General features: G+C 30.1%; 1 protein-coding gene across 2 annotated transcripts in view; it reads right to left on the minus strand.

Moving 5' to 3' along the window:
- Positions 1-7,666: 7,666 nt before the first annotated feature.
- Positions 7,667-19,201, minus strand: part of LOC145249679 (E3 ubiquitin-protein ligase RING2-like) — a 43,334-nt gene continuing 31,799 nt past the window's right edge. The window contains exons 3-4 of one of the 2 annotated variants that reach the window (XR_013863562.1): positions 12,571-17,621; positions 7,667-12,527 (exon numbers count right to left, since the gene is read on the minus strand). Coding sequence is in view for 1 of the 2 variants with exons in the window: in XM_080111469.1 (XP_079967595.1) it covers positions 17,392-17,621 (230 nt within the window). In the remaining variant the exon portion in view is untranslated. Of the gene's footprint in view, positions 17,622-19,201 lie in introns of both variants that reach the window. The other variant, XM_080111469.1, reaches the window with a different exon arrangement.

Raw genomic sequence — 19,201 nt, forward strand, 5'->3', positions numbered from 1 at the left:
TCTGCTGTTACAAAAAGAACTTTTTTCAACAACCTTATTAGTTGCTGTTATCTTTCACATCTTCAAGCAGGTTTTATTCAATTTTTGTTTTCACATATAGAAAGTTTAGAAAAATGTTTGGTTTTAAACTAAAGAAAATATTTATATTTCTAAAAAAAAAAAAAAAAGCAATGACGTTACTGAAATGCTAGAAAGTAAAGCTTATTTCACATAAAAACCAATTTCTAATCGCCATTTTCCCATTTTTGCAAAACATACACGCACCTTATCAGTATTCACTTAAACATATTTTGTAAACTATGTCAATTTCATATACTGATCATTCTTTTCAAAATTCAAACAAACTGTCATGCTATTATGGGAAACTCAGTTATTTCTTGAGCATTCAAATAAACTTTGTCATCTTCTGAAGAAACTCTAAAGATATACATATTTAACCAATCAAATCACAGATGAAAGATCTTTCTAACATTGAACTGAATTATATCACGATATTCTTCAAATTTTGCTCCATCAAAAATATCTCCTTTCATTTTTACCCCCAATATTTCATCAGGTATATTCCCTTAAAAATGAGTAAATTTGGTCAAAAGTTTGAAAAATAAAAAGAAAATAAGCAAAATTCAAATCATTAAATTCTGGATAAAATTGCATTATGCTCAAAATGAACCAAACTGTGTGATCATTGCTTAAATGATGACGCCTTATTTGAACTGATAAATGTTAAATGATTTTTCATTTGTGCTTTTAAGGTCACCTGTTTCTTCTTCAAACGGTTTTTGTATTGAGGATGCTGCAAGTGTTTCAGATTCCAAGGTGAGTGACACCACGCAATGTCTCATGGCTACTCTCAAGGCAGTTTAACTTAAAAGGTTGGCATCACGCTGGTTATATGCAGTCATATTGCTTCTTATACACTTGAGCTAGATTTTCCACGGTCAACCATGTTCTCTAATCCCTTATGGAGTTGATGCCAGAGATGACAGCTGTACATGGGAAAACCATTTGAGTCAACGAGCATGTTAAGACATCCATAACCCTATCAATACCAAGTTTCTGATGAGATTTTCACCCTGACATCCAATTGATCATTTGCCATTGCACTTATTATGTTGCAGATCAGAGTGTTTGGAGCTATTTCTCAATGTCATGCAACATGATAGAATGAACACAGTCTGCACAGACTTTGCCCTGAATCTTGCAGCGTGATCAAAATATGTCCACAAATTCTAAAGAAGATAACTAAAGTTAATTGAAAAAAGTGAGTTTACAAAAATTTGTATTTACTTTACAATCTGACGCATTGTTAAAATTTTGAACAGAATGAACAACATAGCTTACTTAATGAAATATTCTATATAAATAATGACTGGAAAATCTCAGTATTTTCCTTGTTTGTAATGTTGTCTCTATTGTAATAAGATATTTTTTCTCTTGGCTTTTACATATTTGAAAGTGACAAAAATTATACCAAAACCAACAAAATTATATGAATCGAATATAATATATATTCCAGTCATTAATTATATTACACTGTATATAAATATATAGTGTATACTTCATGTCAGTAGGAAAAATAAAGCAGAATGCTCGATTTCAATACAATAGTGGTATATGTAGTTTATTTACATACTAAGCAACTAAGATTGTCCTCCATGTTGATGACCAATGAATGTTTTAGCCCATGATCTAAGATTTTTTTTAGTTAGTAGAGGGTAAGCTATGTGAAATCCGGGTACCATTTGATGAAATCTTAATTGTATAGTATTCAATGGAGACTATACATTATTTTGGAAAATGTTAAAGATACAAAATATGACTGATTCATTGGCCAATGTTATGATCAAAATGATGTATCTATCATATCCATTAAATATAAATATATCTGCTCTTGCACAAGTAATTGAGCACTGTTATTATTTCTCCTATAACAATGAACTGTACACACAAATATAAACATATGTATCTGGAGACAGACATGAACATAAAAATGATAACAATAAGAGTGTACTACTTTAGTTAAAATAATCTACTTTATATTCATTCTGAGTACATGCCTAGATGACTAATACAGAAGTATTAGAAGTGAACAACTGATGACTTAGTAGTCGGGTTAGATTTTAATTCAACAAACTGTTAGACATAATTCAATAAGATAGATATGAAGATGCATATGGTTACAACAGATTTACAAAAATTAAAATAACCCCACCCATCCCACCCCAAAACCAGAGGCAGTGATACTTTTAAAACCAAAATATGAAAATACTACAGTTGACCAATTCTGAGTTACGTTAATGGGTTTTTGGAAAGTAATAAAACGATATGGCACAATAAGAAGGAATGGACAATCTGCCTTCCTTTGTCTACTGAGATCTGAATTAAATTTTTTTGTTTGTTTTTAGTCAAAATATGAAATCAATAGGAAAATGTTGGTTTCTGTATAATTCAATTCATTTGGCACTCAATTTAAATGCATATCTGCATGTTTGTGTTGTCATTTGATAACACGAAACCCTAAAACCCCTACATACTTTTAGTTTACATCGTTTGAAAATTGATAGTGTCAAAACAATTCTAGAAAAGAAGGAAATCGCATGCAATTTTTGGAGGTTAAATCTGGCCAGAAACCAACATATTGGTAGTTGAAAATGGCAAGTTGAAAGTAGATCCATACAAAATTGTTTTGTCTAGGAGTAAAGTGTAGTAGCTTTTCTAATACTACATTTGATTTTTTTTGTATCATTGTTTAGTAAAGGATAATTCCTTCCCAACTGAGGTGATTTCAATTTTTGTTCCAATCCAAAGTGCTCCTTTGGGGAAGCTAAATTTTCTTCACATTAAAAACTGTCCTTCATGAGGAGGTAAGTAAAGAATTGCTGAAAGATTTATAATCCGACAATTCTGGACCACTTCAAGAAACTGGTAACATCCAAGCATACGACACAACCTTAACAAAAATGCCTCATTCCTTGATGTGTACGACAAAATGCAACTTTTATACTAATTGCCGACAATCAGTTCAGTGGTTGGATTTTAAAATGATGCTTGATTCATTCGTTCTAACTTTTTGATTTTCTGGCTGGTAAAATAAATTCTATCCTCTAATTCACATGTTAAACAAACTGTAAAATTGTATTAGATGTTTTTTGTTCTAATTTTGTCTTCAACAATTATTCTATTTGTTTCTATTCATCAATTTTTCAGTATTTGGTCATTGTATTCTTTGACCTTCTTCACTCCTCTAAAGTCTGACTCTGCATTACTGCAGTAGTGGCAGTCGTAGTTCTAGAACTATGCCATCTGGAACTGCTTGGATGGGTAGATTCTGTAGTATATAATTTAGTTGAGAATAACAGAAAATGTAACCACTAATTCACTGGCAATTACTTAGGTTGTGAGAATGAGAAAACGGTATATCACATGGCTCAAAGAGACAGGGTGATAGCAAGGCAGTCATAGACTAACAAGATAGAACTAATTACTGATTTTGATTTCTCATTTTCTCTCCCTCCCACTGCTCAATGATTTGTAATGAAAATCACATTGAGTAAATAACTCACTTTCTTCTTTCATCAGATTTGCTGAGAATTAGCCTTTCTTTTAAAACAGTTTTTAGAGTTTTCAGGGGTGTAAGGGTTTTGCAGTTCTTGCACGGAGATGTCAATATCCTCCTACATACAACTCCTACTATTCCTAAATGGTCACTCATTTGCTGCTGACCAGACTTTTAGTTGCTTAACTTCAGTGGTCTAATGAAATCCAATGCGTCAACATAATTATGTTGCATATCTTTTTAAGGGTATAAATAATAAGGTTTGATTACAAAACAGGCATTTTGCCATGTCGGGGGCACATGCAAGAGGAATGACCAGTAATGTTGGTATAAGTAACTGTTGTAAATTTTAATGCATCTGTAATGATTACAGCAACTTGGTTATTCCATGTTTGGCATAAGGTTAAGTGTGCAGCACATCAATAGTTGACAGATTTATCACCCAGAGGTATTAGAGTAATAATCTAGCTAACTGGCTTTGATTAAAATCCACAAGTCAGCATTTGGATAAGTTGTTCTATCTTTTCCCCATGCAGAATAAGTGACAACATTGCTACCATATATGTGTAATCAACATTCCTTTCTGTGTTCTGGCCCAAGCCTTCCCCGATTTTGTATGCAACTCTTAAGCTTTACTACTTTGAGTTCTGGGGGTGAATTTGCAATTTAGCAGGCCTAACAAGTAACTGCAAGCAATGAGGAGGAGTTCATGCAAATCAGACAATCATGAAGCATAATCTTCAATGCATTTCTGCAGAAATTTTACCTATTAAACAGACCTTTTTTATGGATCTGTTGTTATAGTTTGTAATGTTTTGAAAATTTTTAACTAAACTATTTAATCTACAAATTTTTAACTAAACTATTTAATCTACAAGACTAAATTATTTTCAGTCAATGCTCCATGCTTTTTAGATGTCTAGCAGAAAAGTGTTTTACTGGATCCATGATCAAGTGGATAAAGATGTTGCTTAAAAGATATTTCAGAATGAATTCGACCTCGTGGTTATGAATTTCATCAAAAAATTAACAGCTACTCATTATCTAAAAGGAATGAAATGCAGGTCGAACTAAGTAGATTAAATGAAGTCTTTATTATCTTTACAATCCATTTCTGATTGCTCCTTCGTTTTTAATCGATATTTTAAGGTATCTTTTATTAAATTTTTAGATGAAAGTACAAAAAAAGGTACCTCCCCCCTCTCACAAGTCATTATAAGAAGGGCTTTTCTAAATAATGTTCTTATTTAAAGCAAAAAAAATATTCTTAACATGGGAAGGGACAACTGGAAGTAAAGTGGAAACTGTAACTGTAAACCGAAGTGTTCCATTCACAATATAAAAGTTTCCAATCACTATAAAAGTACAATGGCCAAAATGTCTGGAAAATTCCAGCAACCAAGATGCATAAAACAGTGCTAAACATGGAAATAACAATCGTTCATCTTCGAAATATTGTCAGATGATGTTCTAATGCACTTGGAAGTGTCATCTTCGTGCCAAATAAACAGCAACAAGAATTTCCAGATATCAATTCCTTGAGAGATTTTGTCCAGAATGAAAACTATATCTGCTTTGCAGCATCATTAAAAAAGGAGACTGATCTTAAGCTTCTCCCAGCCATCACCTCCTATGCCTTTACTGAACCTTCATTGCCATTAGAGTTCTTTTGCTTAATACTAAGTAAATATTTCATTTATTAAAATTACATTTTTTTTAAATAATTTATTGTGTTTATTTTTTGTTGGTTTTAAAGTTTAATTTGGATGAAAAATTAAAATCTTGTCAGCTGTTAATTTGATAAATTTCACTGTTCATAGTAAATGTGTACATTGCTGATGGATAATGCCAGGTAAGCCTGCAAGATTCTTATAAGTTCAGATTTGCACTGAGAATTGAAACTCTAATCAGTAGACAAAAGGTTAAATACAATACACACACAAACACACTTTATATATATATATATATATATATATATATACACACACACACATACATACTGCATATATATATTTACATATATAAGCGAGATAAGACACTGATAGAATTCAGATGAAAAAGCCTGATAGATATTACTTAAAGTAATACTTTCAAGATTATCCTACCCAAAAAGGAAAAGCTCAATATTTAAGAATAGAGCAATATATAAGTTTCGTGGTTAAATTTTAAATTCTAAAAAAAACAACATATAGAGACCTATACTCGATTTAAGAATTTATTGTTTGACAAAAGGAATATATAGAAGGGGTTATTTTAATTTCCTTAATCCATGGATTTTCAACAATGGCTCATATCAGAGGAAATGAAATGCAGTTAGCAAAATGTTCAGCAGCGAATGGACGCTATTTTGCTTTTCAGCACAATTATTGAAAATAGTTTTTGGAGTGGTTGTGGATAATTATATGGAGAAAATTATACGAAAAGAGAAGTTGATACAACCTGGGTAATCCATTATCAGGAGTCCAATGTCGTTCAGGGTTATAAATCCAGGTGGGCAGAAAATCAGCCCATGGGAAAAAGTGATATTCACATATAGCAAAAGTGTATTGTTCCTTATTGATTTTTCTGTAAAGTATCCGGGGTAGCCTTATTCGTTGTTGCGTTGAGTGTGTGTTGGTTGCTGTAGTCCAAATGCTTTCTCGGTGTTGACAAAGTGTACCCGAAGTTGGGTGGATATACCATTCAATTGTAATTATCCCCGTGAGTAATAGAATTTGAGCATTGAGTTAAGTATGCAATGGACCTCGAAATCAATAGTGTAGGTAGCAATAGCAAAATAATCCTCGATATAATATTCAGAACATTGCATTGGACGGTTTGCTTAAGGTGTGAGTCTTTGTAGAAAGATAGTTCGTTTTCTTGTATATAGTGGGTGAGGGAAGCCTTTTAGATGAGGGAAAGAGGAGAGTGGGGTGAAGTAGAGAGGGTAAAGAGAGAGGGGGAGGGTTAAAGTTGGGCGAGCATACAGGCTCTTAATGGAATTTTTTCGGTGGGGAGGGAGGAATTGTATTTTAGTATTCTTTAAAAGGGTTGACCTCTTGATTTTAAGTTTAAGTGGGAAACGGATATTCTTGTGATTTCCAAAGGGGGTGTGCGTGATAAGGGTTGGGTGTGCTGTTTTTGCTGTGCGGATGGGTGAGCAGATGTGGTGGAGATGGAGAGGAGTCATGGTGTGAAAATATGGAATGCTTGGAGGGTTACTTAATTAAGCGAGTTTAAGGCTGGGTTCTTTTAATTTTGAGTGCATATTTAAACTTGACCCTGAACGACATTGGACTCCTTCCGATAATGGATTACCCAGGTTGTATCAACTTCTCTTTTCATATAATTTTCTCCATATAATTATCCACAACCACTTAAAAAACTATTTTCAATAATTGTGCTGAAAAGCAAAATAGCGTCCATTCGTAGTTGAACATTTTGCTAACTGCATTTCATTTCCTCTGATGATATGAGCCATTGTTGAAAATCCATGGATTAAGGAAATTAAAATAACTCCTATATATTCCTTTTGTCAAACAATAAATTCTTAAATCGAATATGTCTCCATATGTTGTTTTTTTTTCAGAATTTAAATTTAACCACGAAACTTATATTTGCATATACACATATATAGAGAAATAAAAAGGAACAAACCAAGTTATGTGTTCACCAACGTTTTGTCTTTATTTCGAGATTTCCTAAAAATAAAGACGAAACGATGAACACATAACTTGGCTTGTTCCTTTTTATTTCTCTATTTTTTCGGAATACTATTTCCATTATTATATACACATATATATACATAAAACATATGCATATACACACACGTATATAGATATACATACACAAATGAATATATTTATATATATATATATATATACGCAAACATAAATAGATCAGAAATAGTTTTAATTTGAATTATTATATTTCTATAGTACATGTAATTTTGAAACAAAACAATGATCTTATTTGTTTAGAAGGTTTACAATTGATACTTGATGTTTAACATTTTTTGTTTTAATTGAAACATGATACATGTAATGAAAATTTAAAAAGAATTAAAAAAAGAGTGATAGGGCCAAATGAAAAATAATGAAGAAAACATAAAATAAAAACACGGAGATGAAATGAATGAATGCAATTTAATAGAAAAAAATAAAAACAGAACTTTTTTTTTTCAAAATGAAAAAGTGGAGAAAAAATGAAGAAAACAGAAAAAAAAATTCTTGAAAGGGGCCAAGAAAAGAAACGTTTTTGCTTTTCTCCTTTAAATTTTGGTTCAGGAAACGGTAATTTGTTGGGGTTTTTTTTATGGAACAGAATATTTTTTTCTCTTTTCTCTTATTCTTCAGAAAATATAGATGTAATTGTTGAAAAAAAGGAAAGTCCTTTTAATTCTTTTCTCAGTTGTTTTCTTGCTTGATTCACTTGATCAATGATTAAGATTTTTTGTTTTTGTCATGTGGAAAGGCGTGGGATTAGCAGATTGGATTATTTATTTTAGGAAATAATCCGGACCTTCTTTCTACTTATACTGATCATTAGAAAAAAAATGTTTAAACTTATTTTTCAAGTAGTTCAACTTTTTGACACGAGTGCTCCCAGTAGTCAGAGACTGTCATATGTGTTTCAATAAAAAAAAAAAAAAGGATTTTTTTTTTATTCTTATTTCAAACAGATGTATGCACACGGTGTTGGTTAAGACATTTTCCTCTCATTTTTGCCTCACTTTTCCTTTTACCAAATGACAGCTTTCACTAAAATTTTGAAGGTTCAATTAAATCACAACAGGATTGTTAGCTCATTTAACTATTAATCAAACAAAATTGTTAACTTATTTGTTAATCTATTAAAAATGTAATTAGCTTTCAAAACTTTCAATCTTTTCATACTCAAGAATTTGCTAAGAATTTTAAAGCCAAAAATAACTTCTGTTCGACAGCTTAAATGCTTCTGAATTCTTTTCAAGTTTCTAAGTAATTCATTTTTTACTGTATTTTTTATTTCAACTATTAACAGATATTTCATTTGATAATTATTTTTTTAATTTTGTTTACTTTAGGCTTTTTTGACATCTTTGATTCCAATAAATTTTCAATTAATATTAATTCAATAACTCTCGTAAATAATTTGAATAATATTAATTCATTTCATATAGTTTCAAGAAACACATGATTTGATATCCGATAGCATTATGGTTTCAACTGTTGTTTACTTCTATATTAAAGAAACGATCACTTTCTGCACATTCAGTTGTTTGATGAACCTATTTTTTTTTCAGATTTTATTAACATTCAATATTTCCAAAATACTGTCATTTTTTAAATAACTTATTTTAAATTGTCACATTTTTTATAATCATTTCCAATATTACATCATTTTGAAAATTAAGATCACTTAGCATCAAACCATCAAAATAATGGTTGTTTCTTTTGTATTGCTGAACTCAAATGAAACCTGAATGTTATGTCTCAAGTAAAAAGTCATGGTGAAAAATGGATGAAATTTTGTTTGAATTCAATAGATTCTGTAATTTCAATTATGGACGTTGGTAACATTCTCATTCTCTCTCTCTTGTATGCATGGGAAACCAATGCTAACAGCAGAATTAAGCTGCTCAAAAAAGTCATACCATTTACTTAAGGAAAAAGTTTTAATTAGAAAAAATAAGAAAAAGCCATAACTTATTTGTTATCAAAATACAATTTCATCTAGAAAAAAAAAAAAAAAAAAAAAAAACTAAGTTGACATTTTCATGGTGATGTAATTGTAAAGTACCAGATTAGCTTTTATTCCAAGAATTATTTTGTGTGGTTTGTTGTTTTATTTTTGTTTACTTTTTCATTATTATTATTCAACTTTTATTCAATCTTTTTGGCATCTTTTTTTTTTCTTTTTTTTTTTTTAGAACCAATATTCTTCTCCCCAAAATTAGAATATTTTTATAATGGCAAGGAATGAGAACATGTAATATTTCAAGTGAGACTAAAAATGTGATAATGAATGAGATTTTTGGTTTTGTGTGAAAATGAAGCTGGTGAGGCATGAACATAACAGTTGGGTTAGGCCTTGTAATGAAGGGGGAAAAAATGAAGGAAAAAAACTATTTTGATTTCTTCTTTCTTCTTCTTTTCTAGAATTTGTTTTTTTTTTCCATTTTTACAAAAATCTTTGACAACGAGTTTCTTAGTTGGACCATACAAAGAATTTGAAAATAGCTAACAGAAATTGATTCATGTTAATAAAACTGTCTCCATAGAAGCTTTTCATTCACAGGCATCAGAGGAGTGTGGTCAGAATCTAATTGATATAAAATCATTAAATGTCAGAATGAAATGTTATTCTAACTATTACTTATCCAGATTCAGGCTTTTTGGAAGTGGTTGTGATTTCAGGGATACTGTTATGGACTGTTGACTCAGAAGGACTATTACTCTTTTAAGATAGTACGCGGCCAGATGTTGGCAACTTCCAGCCCACTAGCCACATTTGGCAGTGAAGTTATTTTCTCCAGCCCACCAATTTAACACTTGTACTCTGACTATCCAATTAGCATTGTTAATAGTTATTTTTCTATTATTCCTGTCGTAAAATAGTAGAAATTGTTTAAAATAAAATTAAATTCAATATTTTTTTTTAATACCTTAAAAAATAAAATATTTTTTAACCAAGAAAATTTTTTGAAATTATATTTAATGGCCTTTCATCGAGATATTGTTTAGCCATTTATTCAGATTTTTTGAAATTATATTTAATGGCCTTTCATTGAGATATTGTTTAGCCAATTATTCAAATTTTTTGAAATTATATTTAATGGCCTTTCATCGAAATATTGTTTAGCCAATTATTCAAATTTTTTGAAATTATATTTAATGGCTTTTCATTGAGATATTGTTTAGCCAATTATTCAAATTTTTTGAAATTATATTTAATGGCCTTTCATCGAGATATTGTTTAGCCAATTATTCAAATTTTTTGAAATTATATTTAATGGCCTTTCATCAAGATATTGTTTAGCCAATTATTCAGATTTTTTGAAATTATATTTAATGGCCTTTCATCAAGATATTGTTTAGCCAATTATTCAGATTTTTTGAAATTATATTTAATGGCCTTTCATCAAGATATTGTTTAGCCAATTATTCAAATTTTTTGAAATTATATTTAATGGCCTTTCATCAAGATATTGTTTAGCCAATTATTCAAATTTTTGAAATTATATTTAATGGCCTTTCATCAAGATATTGTTTAGCCAATTATTCAAATTTTTTGAATTTATATTTAATGGCCTTTCATCAAGATATTGTTTAGCCAATTATTCAAATTTTTTGAAATTATATTTAATGGCCTTTCATCAAGATATTGTTTAGCCAATTATTCAAATTTTTTGAAATTATATTTAATGGCCTTTCATCAAGATATTGTTTAGCCAATTATTCAGATTTTTTGAAATTATATTTAATGGCCTTTCATCAAGATATTGTTTAGCCAATTATTCAGATTTTTTGAAATTATATTTAATGGCCTTTCATCAAGATATTGTTTAGCCAATTATTCAAATTTTTTGAAATTATATTTAATGGCCTTTCATCAAGATATTGTTTAGCCAATTATTCAAATTTTTTGAAATTATATTTAATGGCCTTTCATCAAGATATTGTTTAGCCAATTATTCAAATTTTTGAAATTATATTTAATGGCCTTTCATCAAGATATTGTTTAGCCAATTATTCAAATTTTTTGAATTTATATTTAATGGCCTTTCATCAAGATATTGTTTAGCCAATTATTCAAATTTTTTGAAATTATATTTAATGGCCTTTCATCAAGATATTGTTTAGCCAATTATTCAGATTTTTTGAAATTATATTTAATGGCCTTTCATCGAGATATTGTTTAGCCAATTATTCAGATTTTTTGAAATTATATTTAATGGCCTTTCATCAAGATATTGTTTAGCCAATTATTCAGATTTTTTGAAATTATATTTAATGGCCTTTCATCAAGATATTGTTTAGCCAATTATTCAGATTTTTTGAAATTATATTTAATGGCCTTTCATCGAGATATTGTTTAGCCAATTATTCAGATTTTTTGAAATTATATTTAATGGCCTTTCATCAAGATATTGTTTAGCCAATTATTCAGATTTTTTGAAATTATATTTAATGGCCTTTCATCGAGATATTGTTTAGTCAATTATTCAGATTCATGCTGCTTGTTTACACCTCGATTAGATTTTAAAACCATGACAATTAGTATAGAAAAGGAAAATCTTCAAAATAAAATCAATTTAGGGAACTCAGCCACTGCTCACTTCTGAACTGCCATTTCTACAAACTTTGCCATGAAAAAATAAGAGAATTGCTTGGAGAAGTATGGGTTACCAACTTTAAATTGGGTGAAAAGAAAGGGTGGGTGGACACTAACAAGAAAAGAAATCTTTTTAGAAAATTATTATAAAGGTAAGTACAGGATATAATATTTGAGATCATTCTCATAATATATTACCTAATAGAAATAGGCACTTCAGTATGCCACTTGTAATTTCTCCATTTTGAGAATTTTCTTGTATAATGAATCAACATTTGCATGGGTTCACTGACTTTCGATATTCGATATCATTTAGGACTAGACACTGCTCTTGTTTCAAACACAATTACAGGTTGTTATTTGCACATAATGGAACCAGATTTTAAGTTACCAATTAAAAAAGTCCACCTTGCAGACATTTTTAACAAAATTTAGATGTAATTTCATAAAGTACACAACATTTTTACAAAAATTAAATAATCTAGAATAATTCTCCATCTCTCCTGAAAACTAGTCTAGTCTAATATTAATAATCTTTACAAACATTTATAAAAATGACACTTTCATATTTATGGATGATCCAAATAACCTTTTAGATTTTTCCATCTCTCCTGAATCATTATTAGACTTGGTCTAATAATATTAAAGCAACAGTGACAATATTATTAGACAAAACCTAATAATATTAAACCAACAGTGACAATATTATTAGACAAAACCTAATAATATTAAACCAACAGTGACAATAAGGGAATATAATATAAAATATAGATTGAAATAATGACAACTAGTATAGAAAAAGGAAATAGGCATCTGTGAATATGTTGGATATAAAAAGTGTTAAGAAGCCAGCAGAAGAAGGAATAAAGAGAAAAACATGTGAAAAGGACAAGAATGAAACATTAAGAGGTACGTAGATGCCATTGTCATTGGTTATAGTTTAGTTTAGTAAGACTAGGTTAGTTTTCGGGAGAGATGAAGAAACTTACAAGACTGACCGCTATTAAGGTCTTCCAGAAGTTTTTCTTAAAATGAATGCTTGTAAAATGGGATATGATGCAAATAGAACAAATCTGAACGAGCTAGTAATGCTTTGAAAAGTAAATTGTGTCAATTGATGCTATGAGTTGTAGTAAATAGCATTGAAATAGAATATTAGTAGGTGTGCATACGTTCAGACTATGAATCAGATAACATCAAAAAGAAAGTAATGTACCCAACTTGGCCTTTAGAGGACCATAAAAGTGTAGGGTCTTGTGCCTAAATTGTTAAAATTGTATTATTCACTTAATGTAGTACCTGTTCTGTTCTTAGTCAATGGAGAAAGCCTCTAAACTGCAGCAATTTCTTTTTGTTTCAATCCAGAGTTTTCATTTTGGGGAACTGGATTTTTACCCACATTAAAAAAGAAACTGTGTCTAACTCGGGTTTCATGGGAAGACAGTTAAATTGAGAGGCACTTCCTGTAAGTCAACTTTCTAGGTAAGATAAGGGTCTACTTGTAACATCTTAACTCCTTGTCCCTATTTACTTGCCAGTCCACAGGAAAAAAAGTTAAGATCAATTTTTAATGTGGAGATAATCCAGCTTTCTAAAATGGAAGGCTCTTGTTTATTAAAATTCATTTTTAATTTAAAATATGGTTTCTAAAACATATTGTATTTATATATACAAAAAAGATGTAATATTTTTATTTGGGAGCAAAATGGAGATGAATTGCCTCTTTACATCTATGTAAAAAAAAAAAAATAGTGAATGGTTGTGTTTGAATGTTCACCAAATAATTCTGACAAGAGAGTCTTCAACAGTAATGAATAGGATATTACCTGGGACTTTGATCTTTGTGACGACCACCTTGTTGGTAACATGTATGTTAATGCTGACAATCACTTCAACTGCAGCTGTCTAATGCAGCATTGGTGACATGCTATAGATTGCTATTTTATATATACATTCTACGTTGTAACGTGATAATTGATTTCACATTTAATTAATGGACACAGATGATGAAGTTACGGATAAATATAAAGCACCGACTCAACCAATCAGCAACAAAACGTGGGACATAACAGATGGTACTGTGTTGTTCTTTTGATCTGTGCTGACCAGACATTGGTGCCAGCAATGATAGATTGAATAAATAAAATGTAATTGTTATGTGATATTTATATATTTTATAGTTTTTATTGTTTACTGCAATAAATAGTATAGTTATCAAAATTCAGTTTTTATTATTTTAAAATATATTTTTTTATTTCACAGTGTAGCTTTTAAGCGCGTGAGTTTGAACAAATAATCAAATGAAAATCAACTTCTAAAAATTAGAAGCGAGTCAAATCAAAACAGGTTTGATATCCTTTAAGATACAGCTTTTCTAACAATAATATCGCTTAACACTTTATTGCAGTTTAAAACGATTTCCAATTAGAGTTCACTTTTTTGCTCAGTTTGTTTGTATTCAAATGAAAACAGATCAGAAGAATTCATTAACCCATTAACACCTATAGTCCTTTTTTAGGAAGAGAAAGATAATGAAAAAATATTTCAGCAACATCTGTATTTTTCAAAAATATTCATAGTCAATGCTGAAGTTATACGCTTTGTGAATGACTTTCAACTTTTCCTGTTTGCTGCCATTTTGCTTGTTCAAACAAGCATACACGATCATTGTTAACCGATCCCCTCCATGTCTTAAGCAGCCTACCACATGTCTTTAGGTCAGTAAATGTGGAACACATTTTCAAGTGTTTTAGATGGCTGACAGTGAATGACATGTAACAGTTAAGATGTCATCGTACAAGATACTTTTTCATAGAGGCCTGTAACTTGAATTGTATCATTTTAACACTTCAAGTCTCGTAGCTACACAACTGTACATGAACATAAATATTGTATATTGTGCAAATCTAGACTATAAGGATACAATCAGTTTTATGCTATTCAATCAAAAAATTTTTGGTAAGTGATCCTTATAACCCAACCACATTTATATATAGTATAAATAAATGCTCCATCTTATAAAGCCAAGTAAATGTTTGAAAGTAATCTTAGTATCAAATATATTTACAAAATATTTTTGGTAATAAATTAAAGAGAAAAAGATTTGGGGTACTAATGGGTTAATACACTTCTGATGATCAGAAACACCATGAAGCTGCAGTAAAGCTACATTTATTATTATGTATACACATATAATATATATGTAAATGGTGATAGTGCAGTAATTAGCAGGATAGATTGTGTGTCATGCTTGAGTTTTGTTATAATACTTTTACTAATAACCTTAGGCAAGGTATGAATCACTGTTTTTCCTCCAGCTATGGGATAAATATTAGGGTAACATTAGACTCTTTGGCTTTTGTATAAAAACTAATCTAGTAGAAAAAAAAAACTTGGAAATAGCACATGAGACCAGGTATCTGTTTGTAAACAGTTATAACATGGAGAGGGTAGTGTTTTAGAATGTTTCAGACTCATTGCTATTATCAAAAGACTATCATACATCAAATCAAAATATGCAAATTTCTAAATCTTTTTTATTGTCTGATACAATTGAGGTTTTGATTGACAAAACCTTCCTCAGGATGCAGTGGTGTGAGCTAACGTATGAATAAGTGAGAAAATAGAATTCATTTTTTTTAAATTGACTCACACCACTCAACATGCGAAAAGTCCCATTAACTGAAACATCAGCCAATGAAAAGATTTACCGATTTGTATATTTCGTTTTCCTTTTAATAATATTTATTGTCAGATATTTTATCTAATCTACATAATATATAAATGACATCTGTGCGTGTGTGTATGTACCTCTTCTTCATTAAAAAAAAAGCTAATGTTTTAATATGCTATATTAACATTATTGTGGTTAACAAAATATTCTATTAATGTTCATGTAGTCATTTCATAGGATTTCTTATGATATTCAATGGTTTTGTGGTAAATTGATTCTGATGACACACCTCTGATGAATCATCCGTTTGTCTTGGCTATTTTTTAATTTGTGTAACAATCAACATTTATACAAAGAATTGTTCAATCAAATAGATAATAAAAATGATGATGCAATAATATATATAAACTAATGAGGGTAGGCGGTACACATCAGAAAGAGGAGAGTCGAAGTAGAGAAAAGAAAACATATATGAGGTGGGTAAAAAAGTAAAAGAAACAAGAGAGAGGGGGAAGATGACAAAAAAGAAAAAGGGAGCAAAACGAAGATACAGAGAGAGGGGCTAATAACAGAGAAGGAAAATGGATGAAAATAAAGACAATAAAATACAAGTACTGAACTTTTCATCCAAGTAAACTATTTTATTTGGTTTTCAAATTTTATTTTTTTTAAATCCATTGATAAACATTAAACTTTCTCTGTTTTAAACATGTATCATAACTGCATGTATTAAATAAAATTATGTTCTTTACTTTTATTTAATTATACAATGTCTATGTAGTGCATAGCATAGCATTATAGTTGGAGAGGAAGCATTTTTTTTTTTTGAGAAATGCTCGAGTTGCCGATGGGGCAAACCTAACAATTTAAAACTTGAAAGATGCTGTGAAACTGGTTCATCACTAATGACTGATCTTAAAGCATCTACAAGATGGATTTTACGATCCATACATTATGTTGCATACATTGTACAGTGTTACTCTAAGGGATGTGAGTAGACAATAGCAAAAAAAAAAAAGATGAATTTCCCAACCTGTAACATCATGCCCCCCCCCCGCCCCTGTGAGTGTGGAAAGAGGGTATCACAAAAAACAACTTTTTTTTTTTTAAACAACTCCACTCAATTTCAACAAAGTCAAAATTAAGAAAGAGACACTGAATGTTTATGTGGGGAGGAGGAATAAGTCATTCTTTGATGAAATAAACTTAATCTAACTCTCCTATCCCCATTATGAATTGCTTGAAGTTTTATTCTTCACAGCAAAATGAAGATTTGCAGTTTTCCAAGAGAAATGCTCTAAGAGGAGAAATCAGCTTTTGTTTATTTTAAAAAGAAAAAAAAATGAATTTCAATACAAATGTTGACAATAACATCTATGAGAGACTTTATTTAAGCAGAAATTCACTTTTTCTAGATTTAAAAAAGCAGATTTCTACTAAAACCCAGAGAACTCACATCCCTGTAGTGTACAGTATATATTTTTATGAATTGTAAATGGATCAATACAGACTAAAGAAATCTGCTTTCGAAGTGTTGTCATTTGTATATGATAAATACAATTTGGTTCTTTATTTTTCATTGTTTCTTATATTTTATATAGAAATATGTCGCATCCAGATATTTGAACTACAGAAAAAATGGGGACCATTTCAGGCCCCAAGCTTACTGGATATTTGGTCCAATACCTGCAGTTTGAAAATATAAAATAATAAAAAAAATGCAACTCAGGAAAGGTGGGGGAGTAGGAATAAAAAAGAGAGTTGACATAAGGGGTACGAGGATGATGAAAGTGAACTGAGGAACGAGACGATGAGGAAGATTGGATAATGACTGATCAACACCAGTAAGCCGAGCTAAAGAAACAGTTCACTTCTCCCCATTTTTCTTCTGTGATGACGACTGGGTCTGGCCAGAAGCTGCATCTATTCCAGTCTTCTTTTGTAGCGAGTAGTACATTTCCAGTGGTTTGTTGACCTTCCAGTACTTCTCGTTGACCTGGTCCAGTGTCATCGAACCATTTAGATGAGCGAAGTTGCCAGGGGAGGTGGCAATAAAAATCATATATCTGTTGATTTCTGATGGAGTGGTCAAGGAACCTGTGGTTTTTTTGGGTTTTATAGAAAGAAAGAAAAAAGAATGAAAAAATTTAATTAAAGATTGTAAAATTAAAAATAAATTTTTACGAAAATTTTATGAACTTATAATACAAAAATAAAATAACAAACATGATTTTAAAAGACTTTACTTGTAATCAGATGTAGACAATATTGAAAAGTGTTTTTATAAACCTTGACAAATTGATATGAAATAAAACATTTCTAATTAACCTAAATAGAGAACGTGTTTAACAAAAAAATCCAAATTAACTTTCAATAATGCTTACATTTTTCAAGGAATTGGCACTCAAAATTTTTATCTTCAATTTCATTTGAGGTCACTTGCATCAAATTAACAATTCCAACTATGGCTTATTGAAAACGTGATTAAAAACAAAGACCTATACCAAAATCTTCTTCTCTTGAATACAATCTTTTGTCTACTGCAGTATGTTGCATGCTTGTTTTTGTTACATGCTGTCATTCAATCTGGTTGGATTAAGCCAGCTTCTTCTCTGGCCTGCACCACATCTCAAAACATGGCGGTCCATGCACAGCATTCCTGAGTAAAGTAACGGAGATTGCAAACCAATTGCAATTGCACCATTGAAAGCTGACCATCTGAGAATCAGATGGACAGCTAGTGACCTAAACAACAATTATCAACAAATTAGCTCAACTCTTAGGTATGCATGCTTGTTTCTCCATTCAATTTTGCTACTTAGAATGCTGCAAGTGTTCCAGACTCTGGGATGAGAAACACCAGATAACATTTCATATCCGTTCTCCATATGGTCCAATCCCAAAGATTAATATCAGTCAAGTTGCATGCAGTTGCATCTCTTACACACTCAAACCAAATCTTCTTCAGTCTCCCATGCTCTCTAACAATCGAGATATCCAGATGCCTTAGGAGTTGCTACAAGAGGTGGAACTATTTTAAACATGAACCATGTAAAGGATGCATACAAAAATTTTATCCAATCAGAAGAATTTTACTTTTTTCATATCCCATTTTTAAGTTTAATATTTTTAATAATAAAAAAGGAATATTATAATTTAGGATTTCTACTTCAAAAAATTTTATTTACAATGTCTTCAAATACAATAAATCCAAATTATTTGAGAAACACGTTTATACATGAATTACTTTTAATTAATTTTCACTCATTAATATATTTTTTCGATTTTGCTTCATAAATTTTTTATTCAATATTTTAACATAATTTTTTCTAAAAATCTGTTCTAGAACAAAACTATTCAAACACACTATATTTTCCCATTAAAAATAATGTAAAAGAGATTAATTCATTCCCAAGCAGCAGATGAATATTATTTCTTTTTCATTTTAACAAGTATTTAAAAATATATAGTTCCTAAGAAAAACCCCAGATTCAATAAAATAAAAATTCAGATCAATTTAAAAAATCCCGAATCTGAATTTAAAAACTAAGAGTAACAGCCCTGCACAGAACTGTTAAACATTTTATCAATCAGTATATATCTCAGTTGCCATCAGCAGGATTCAAGAATATAAATTTTATTAGAAAACCCAAACATTTCTAACAAATGTTTTGGTT

Source organism: Euprymna scolopes, chromosome 28, assembly GCF_053919585.1.
Source record: "Euprymna scolopes isolate OS-2025 chromosome 28, ASM5391958v1, whole genome shotgun sequence".
In the NCBI taxonomy this organism is placed as follows: Eukaryota; Metazoa; Mollusca; class Cephalopoda; order Sepiida; family Sepiolidae; genus Euprymna; species Euprymna scolopes.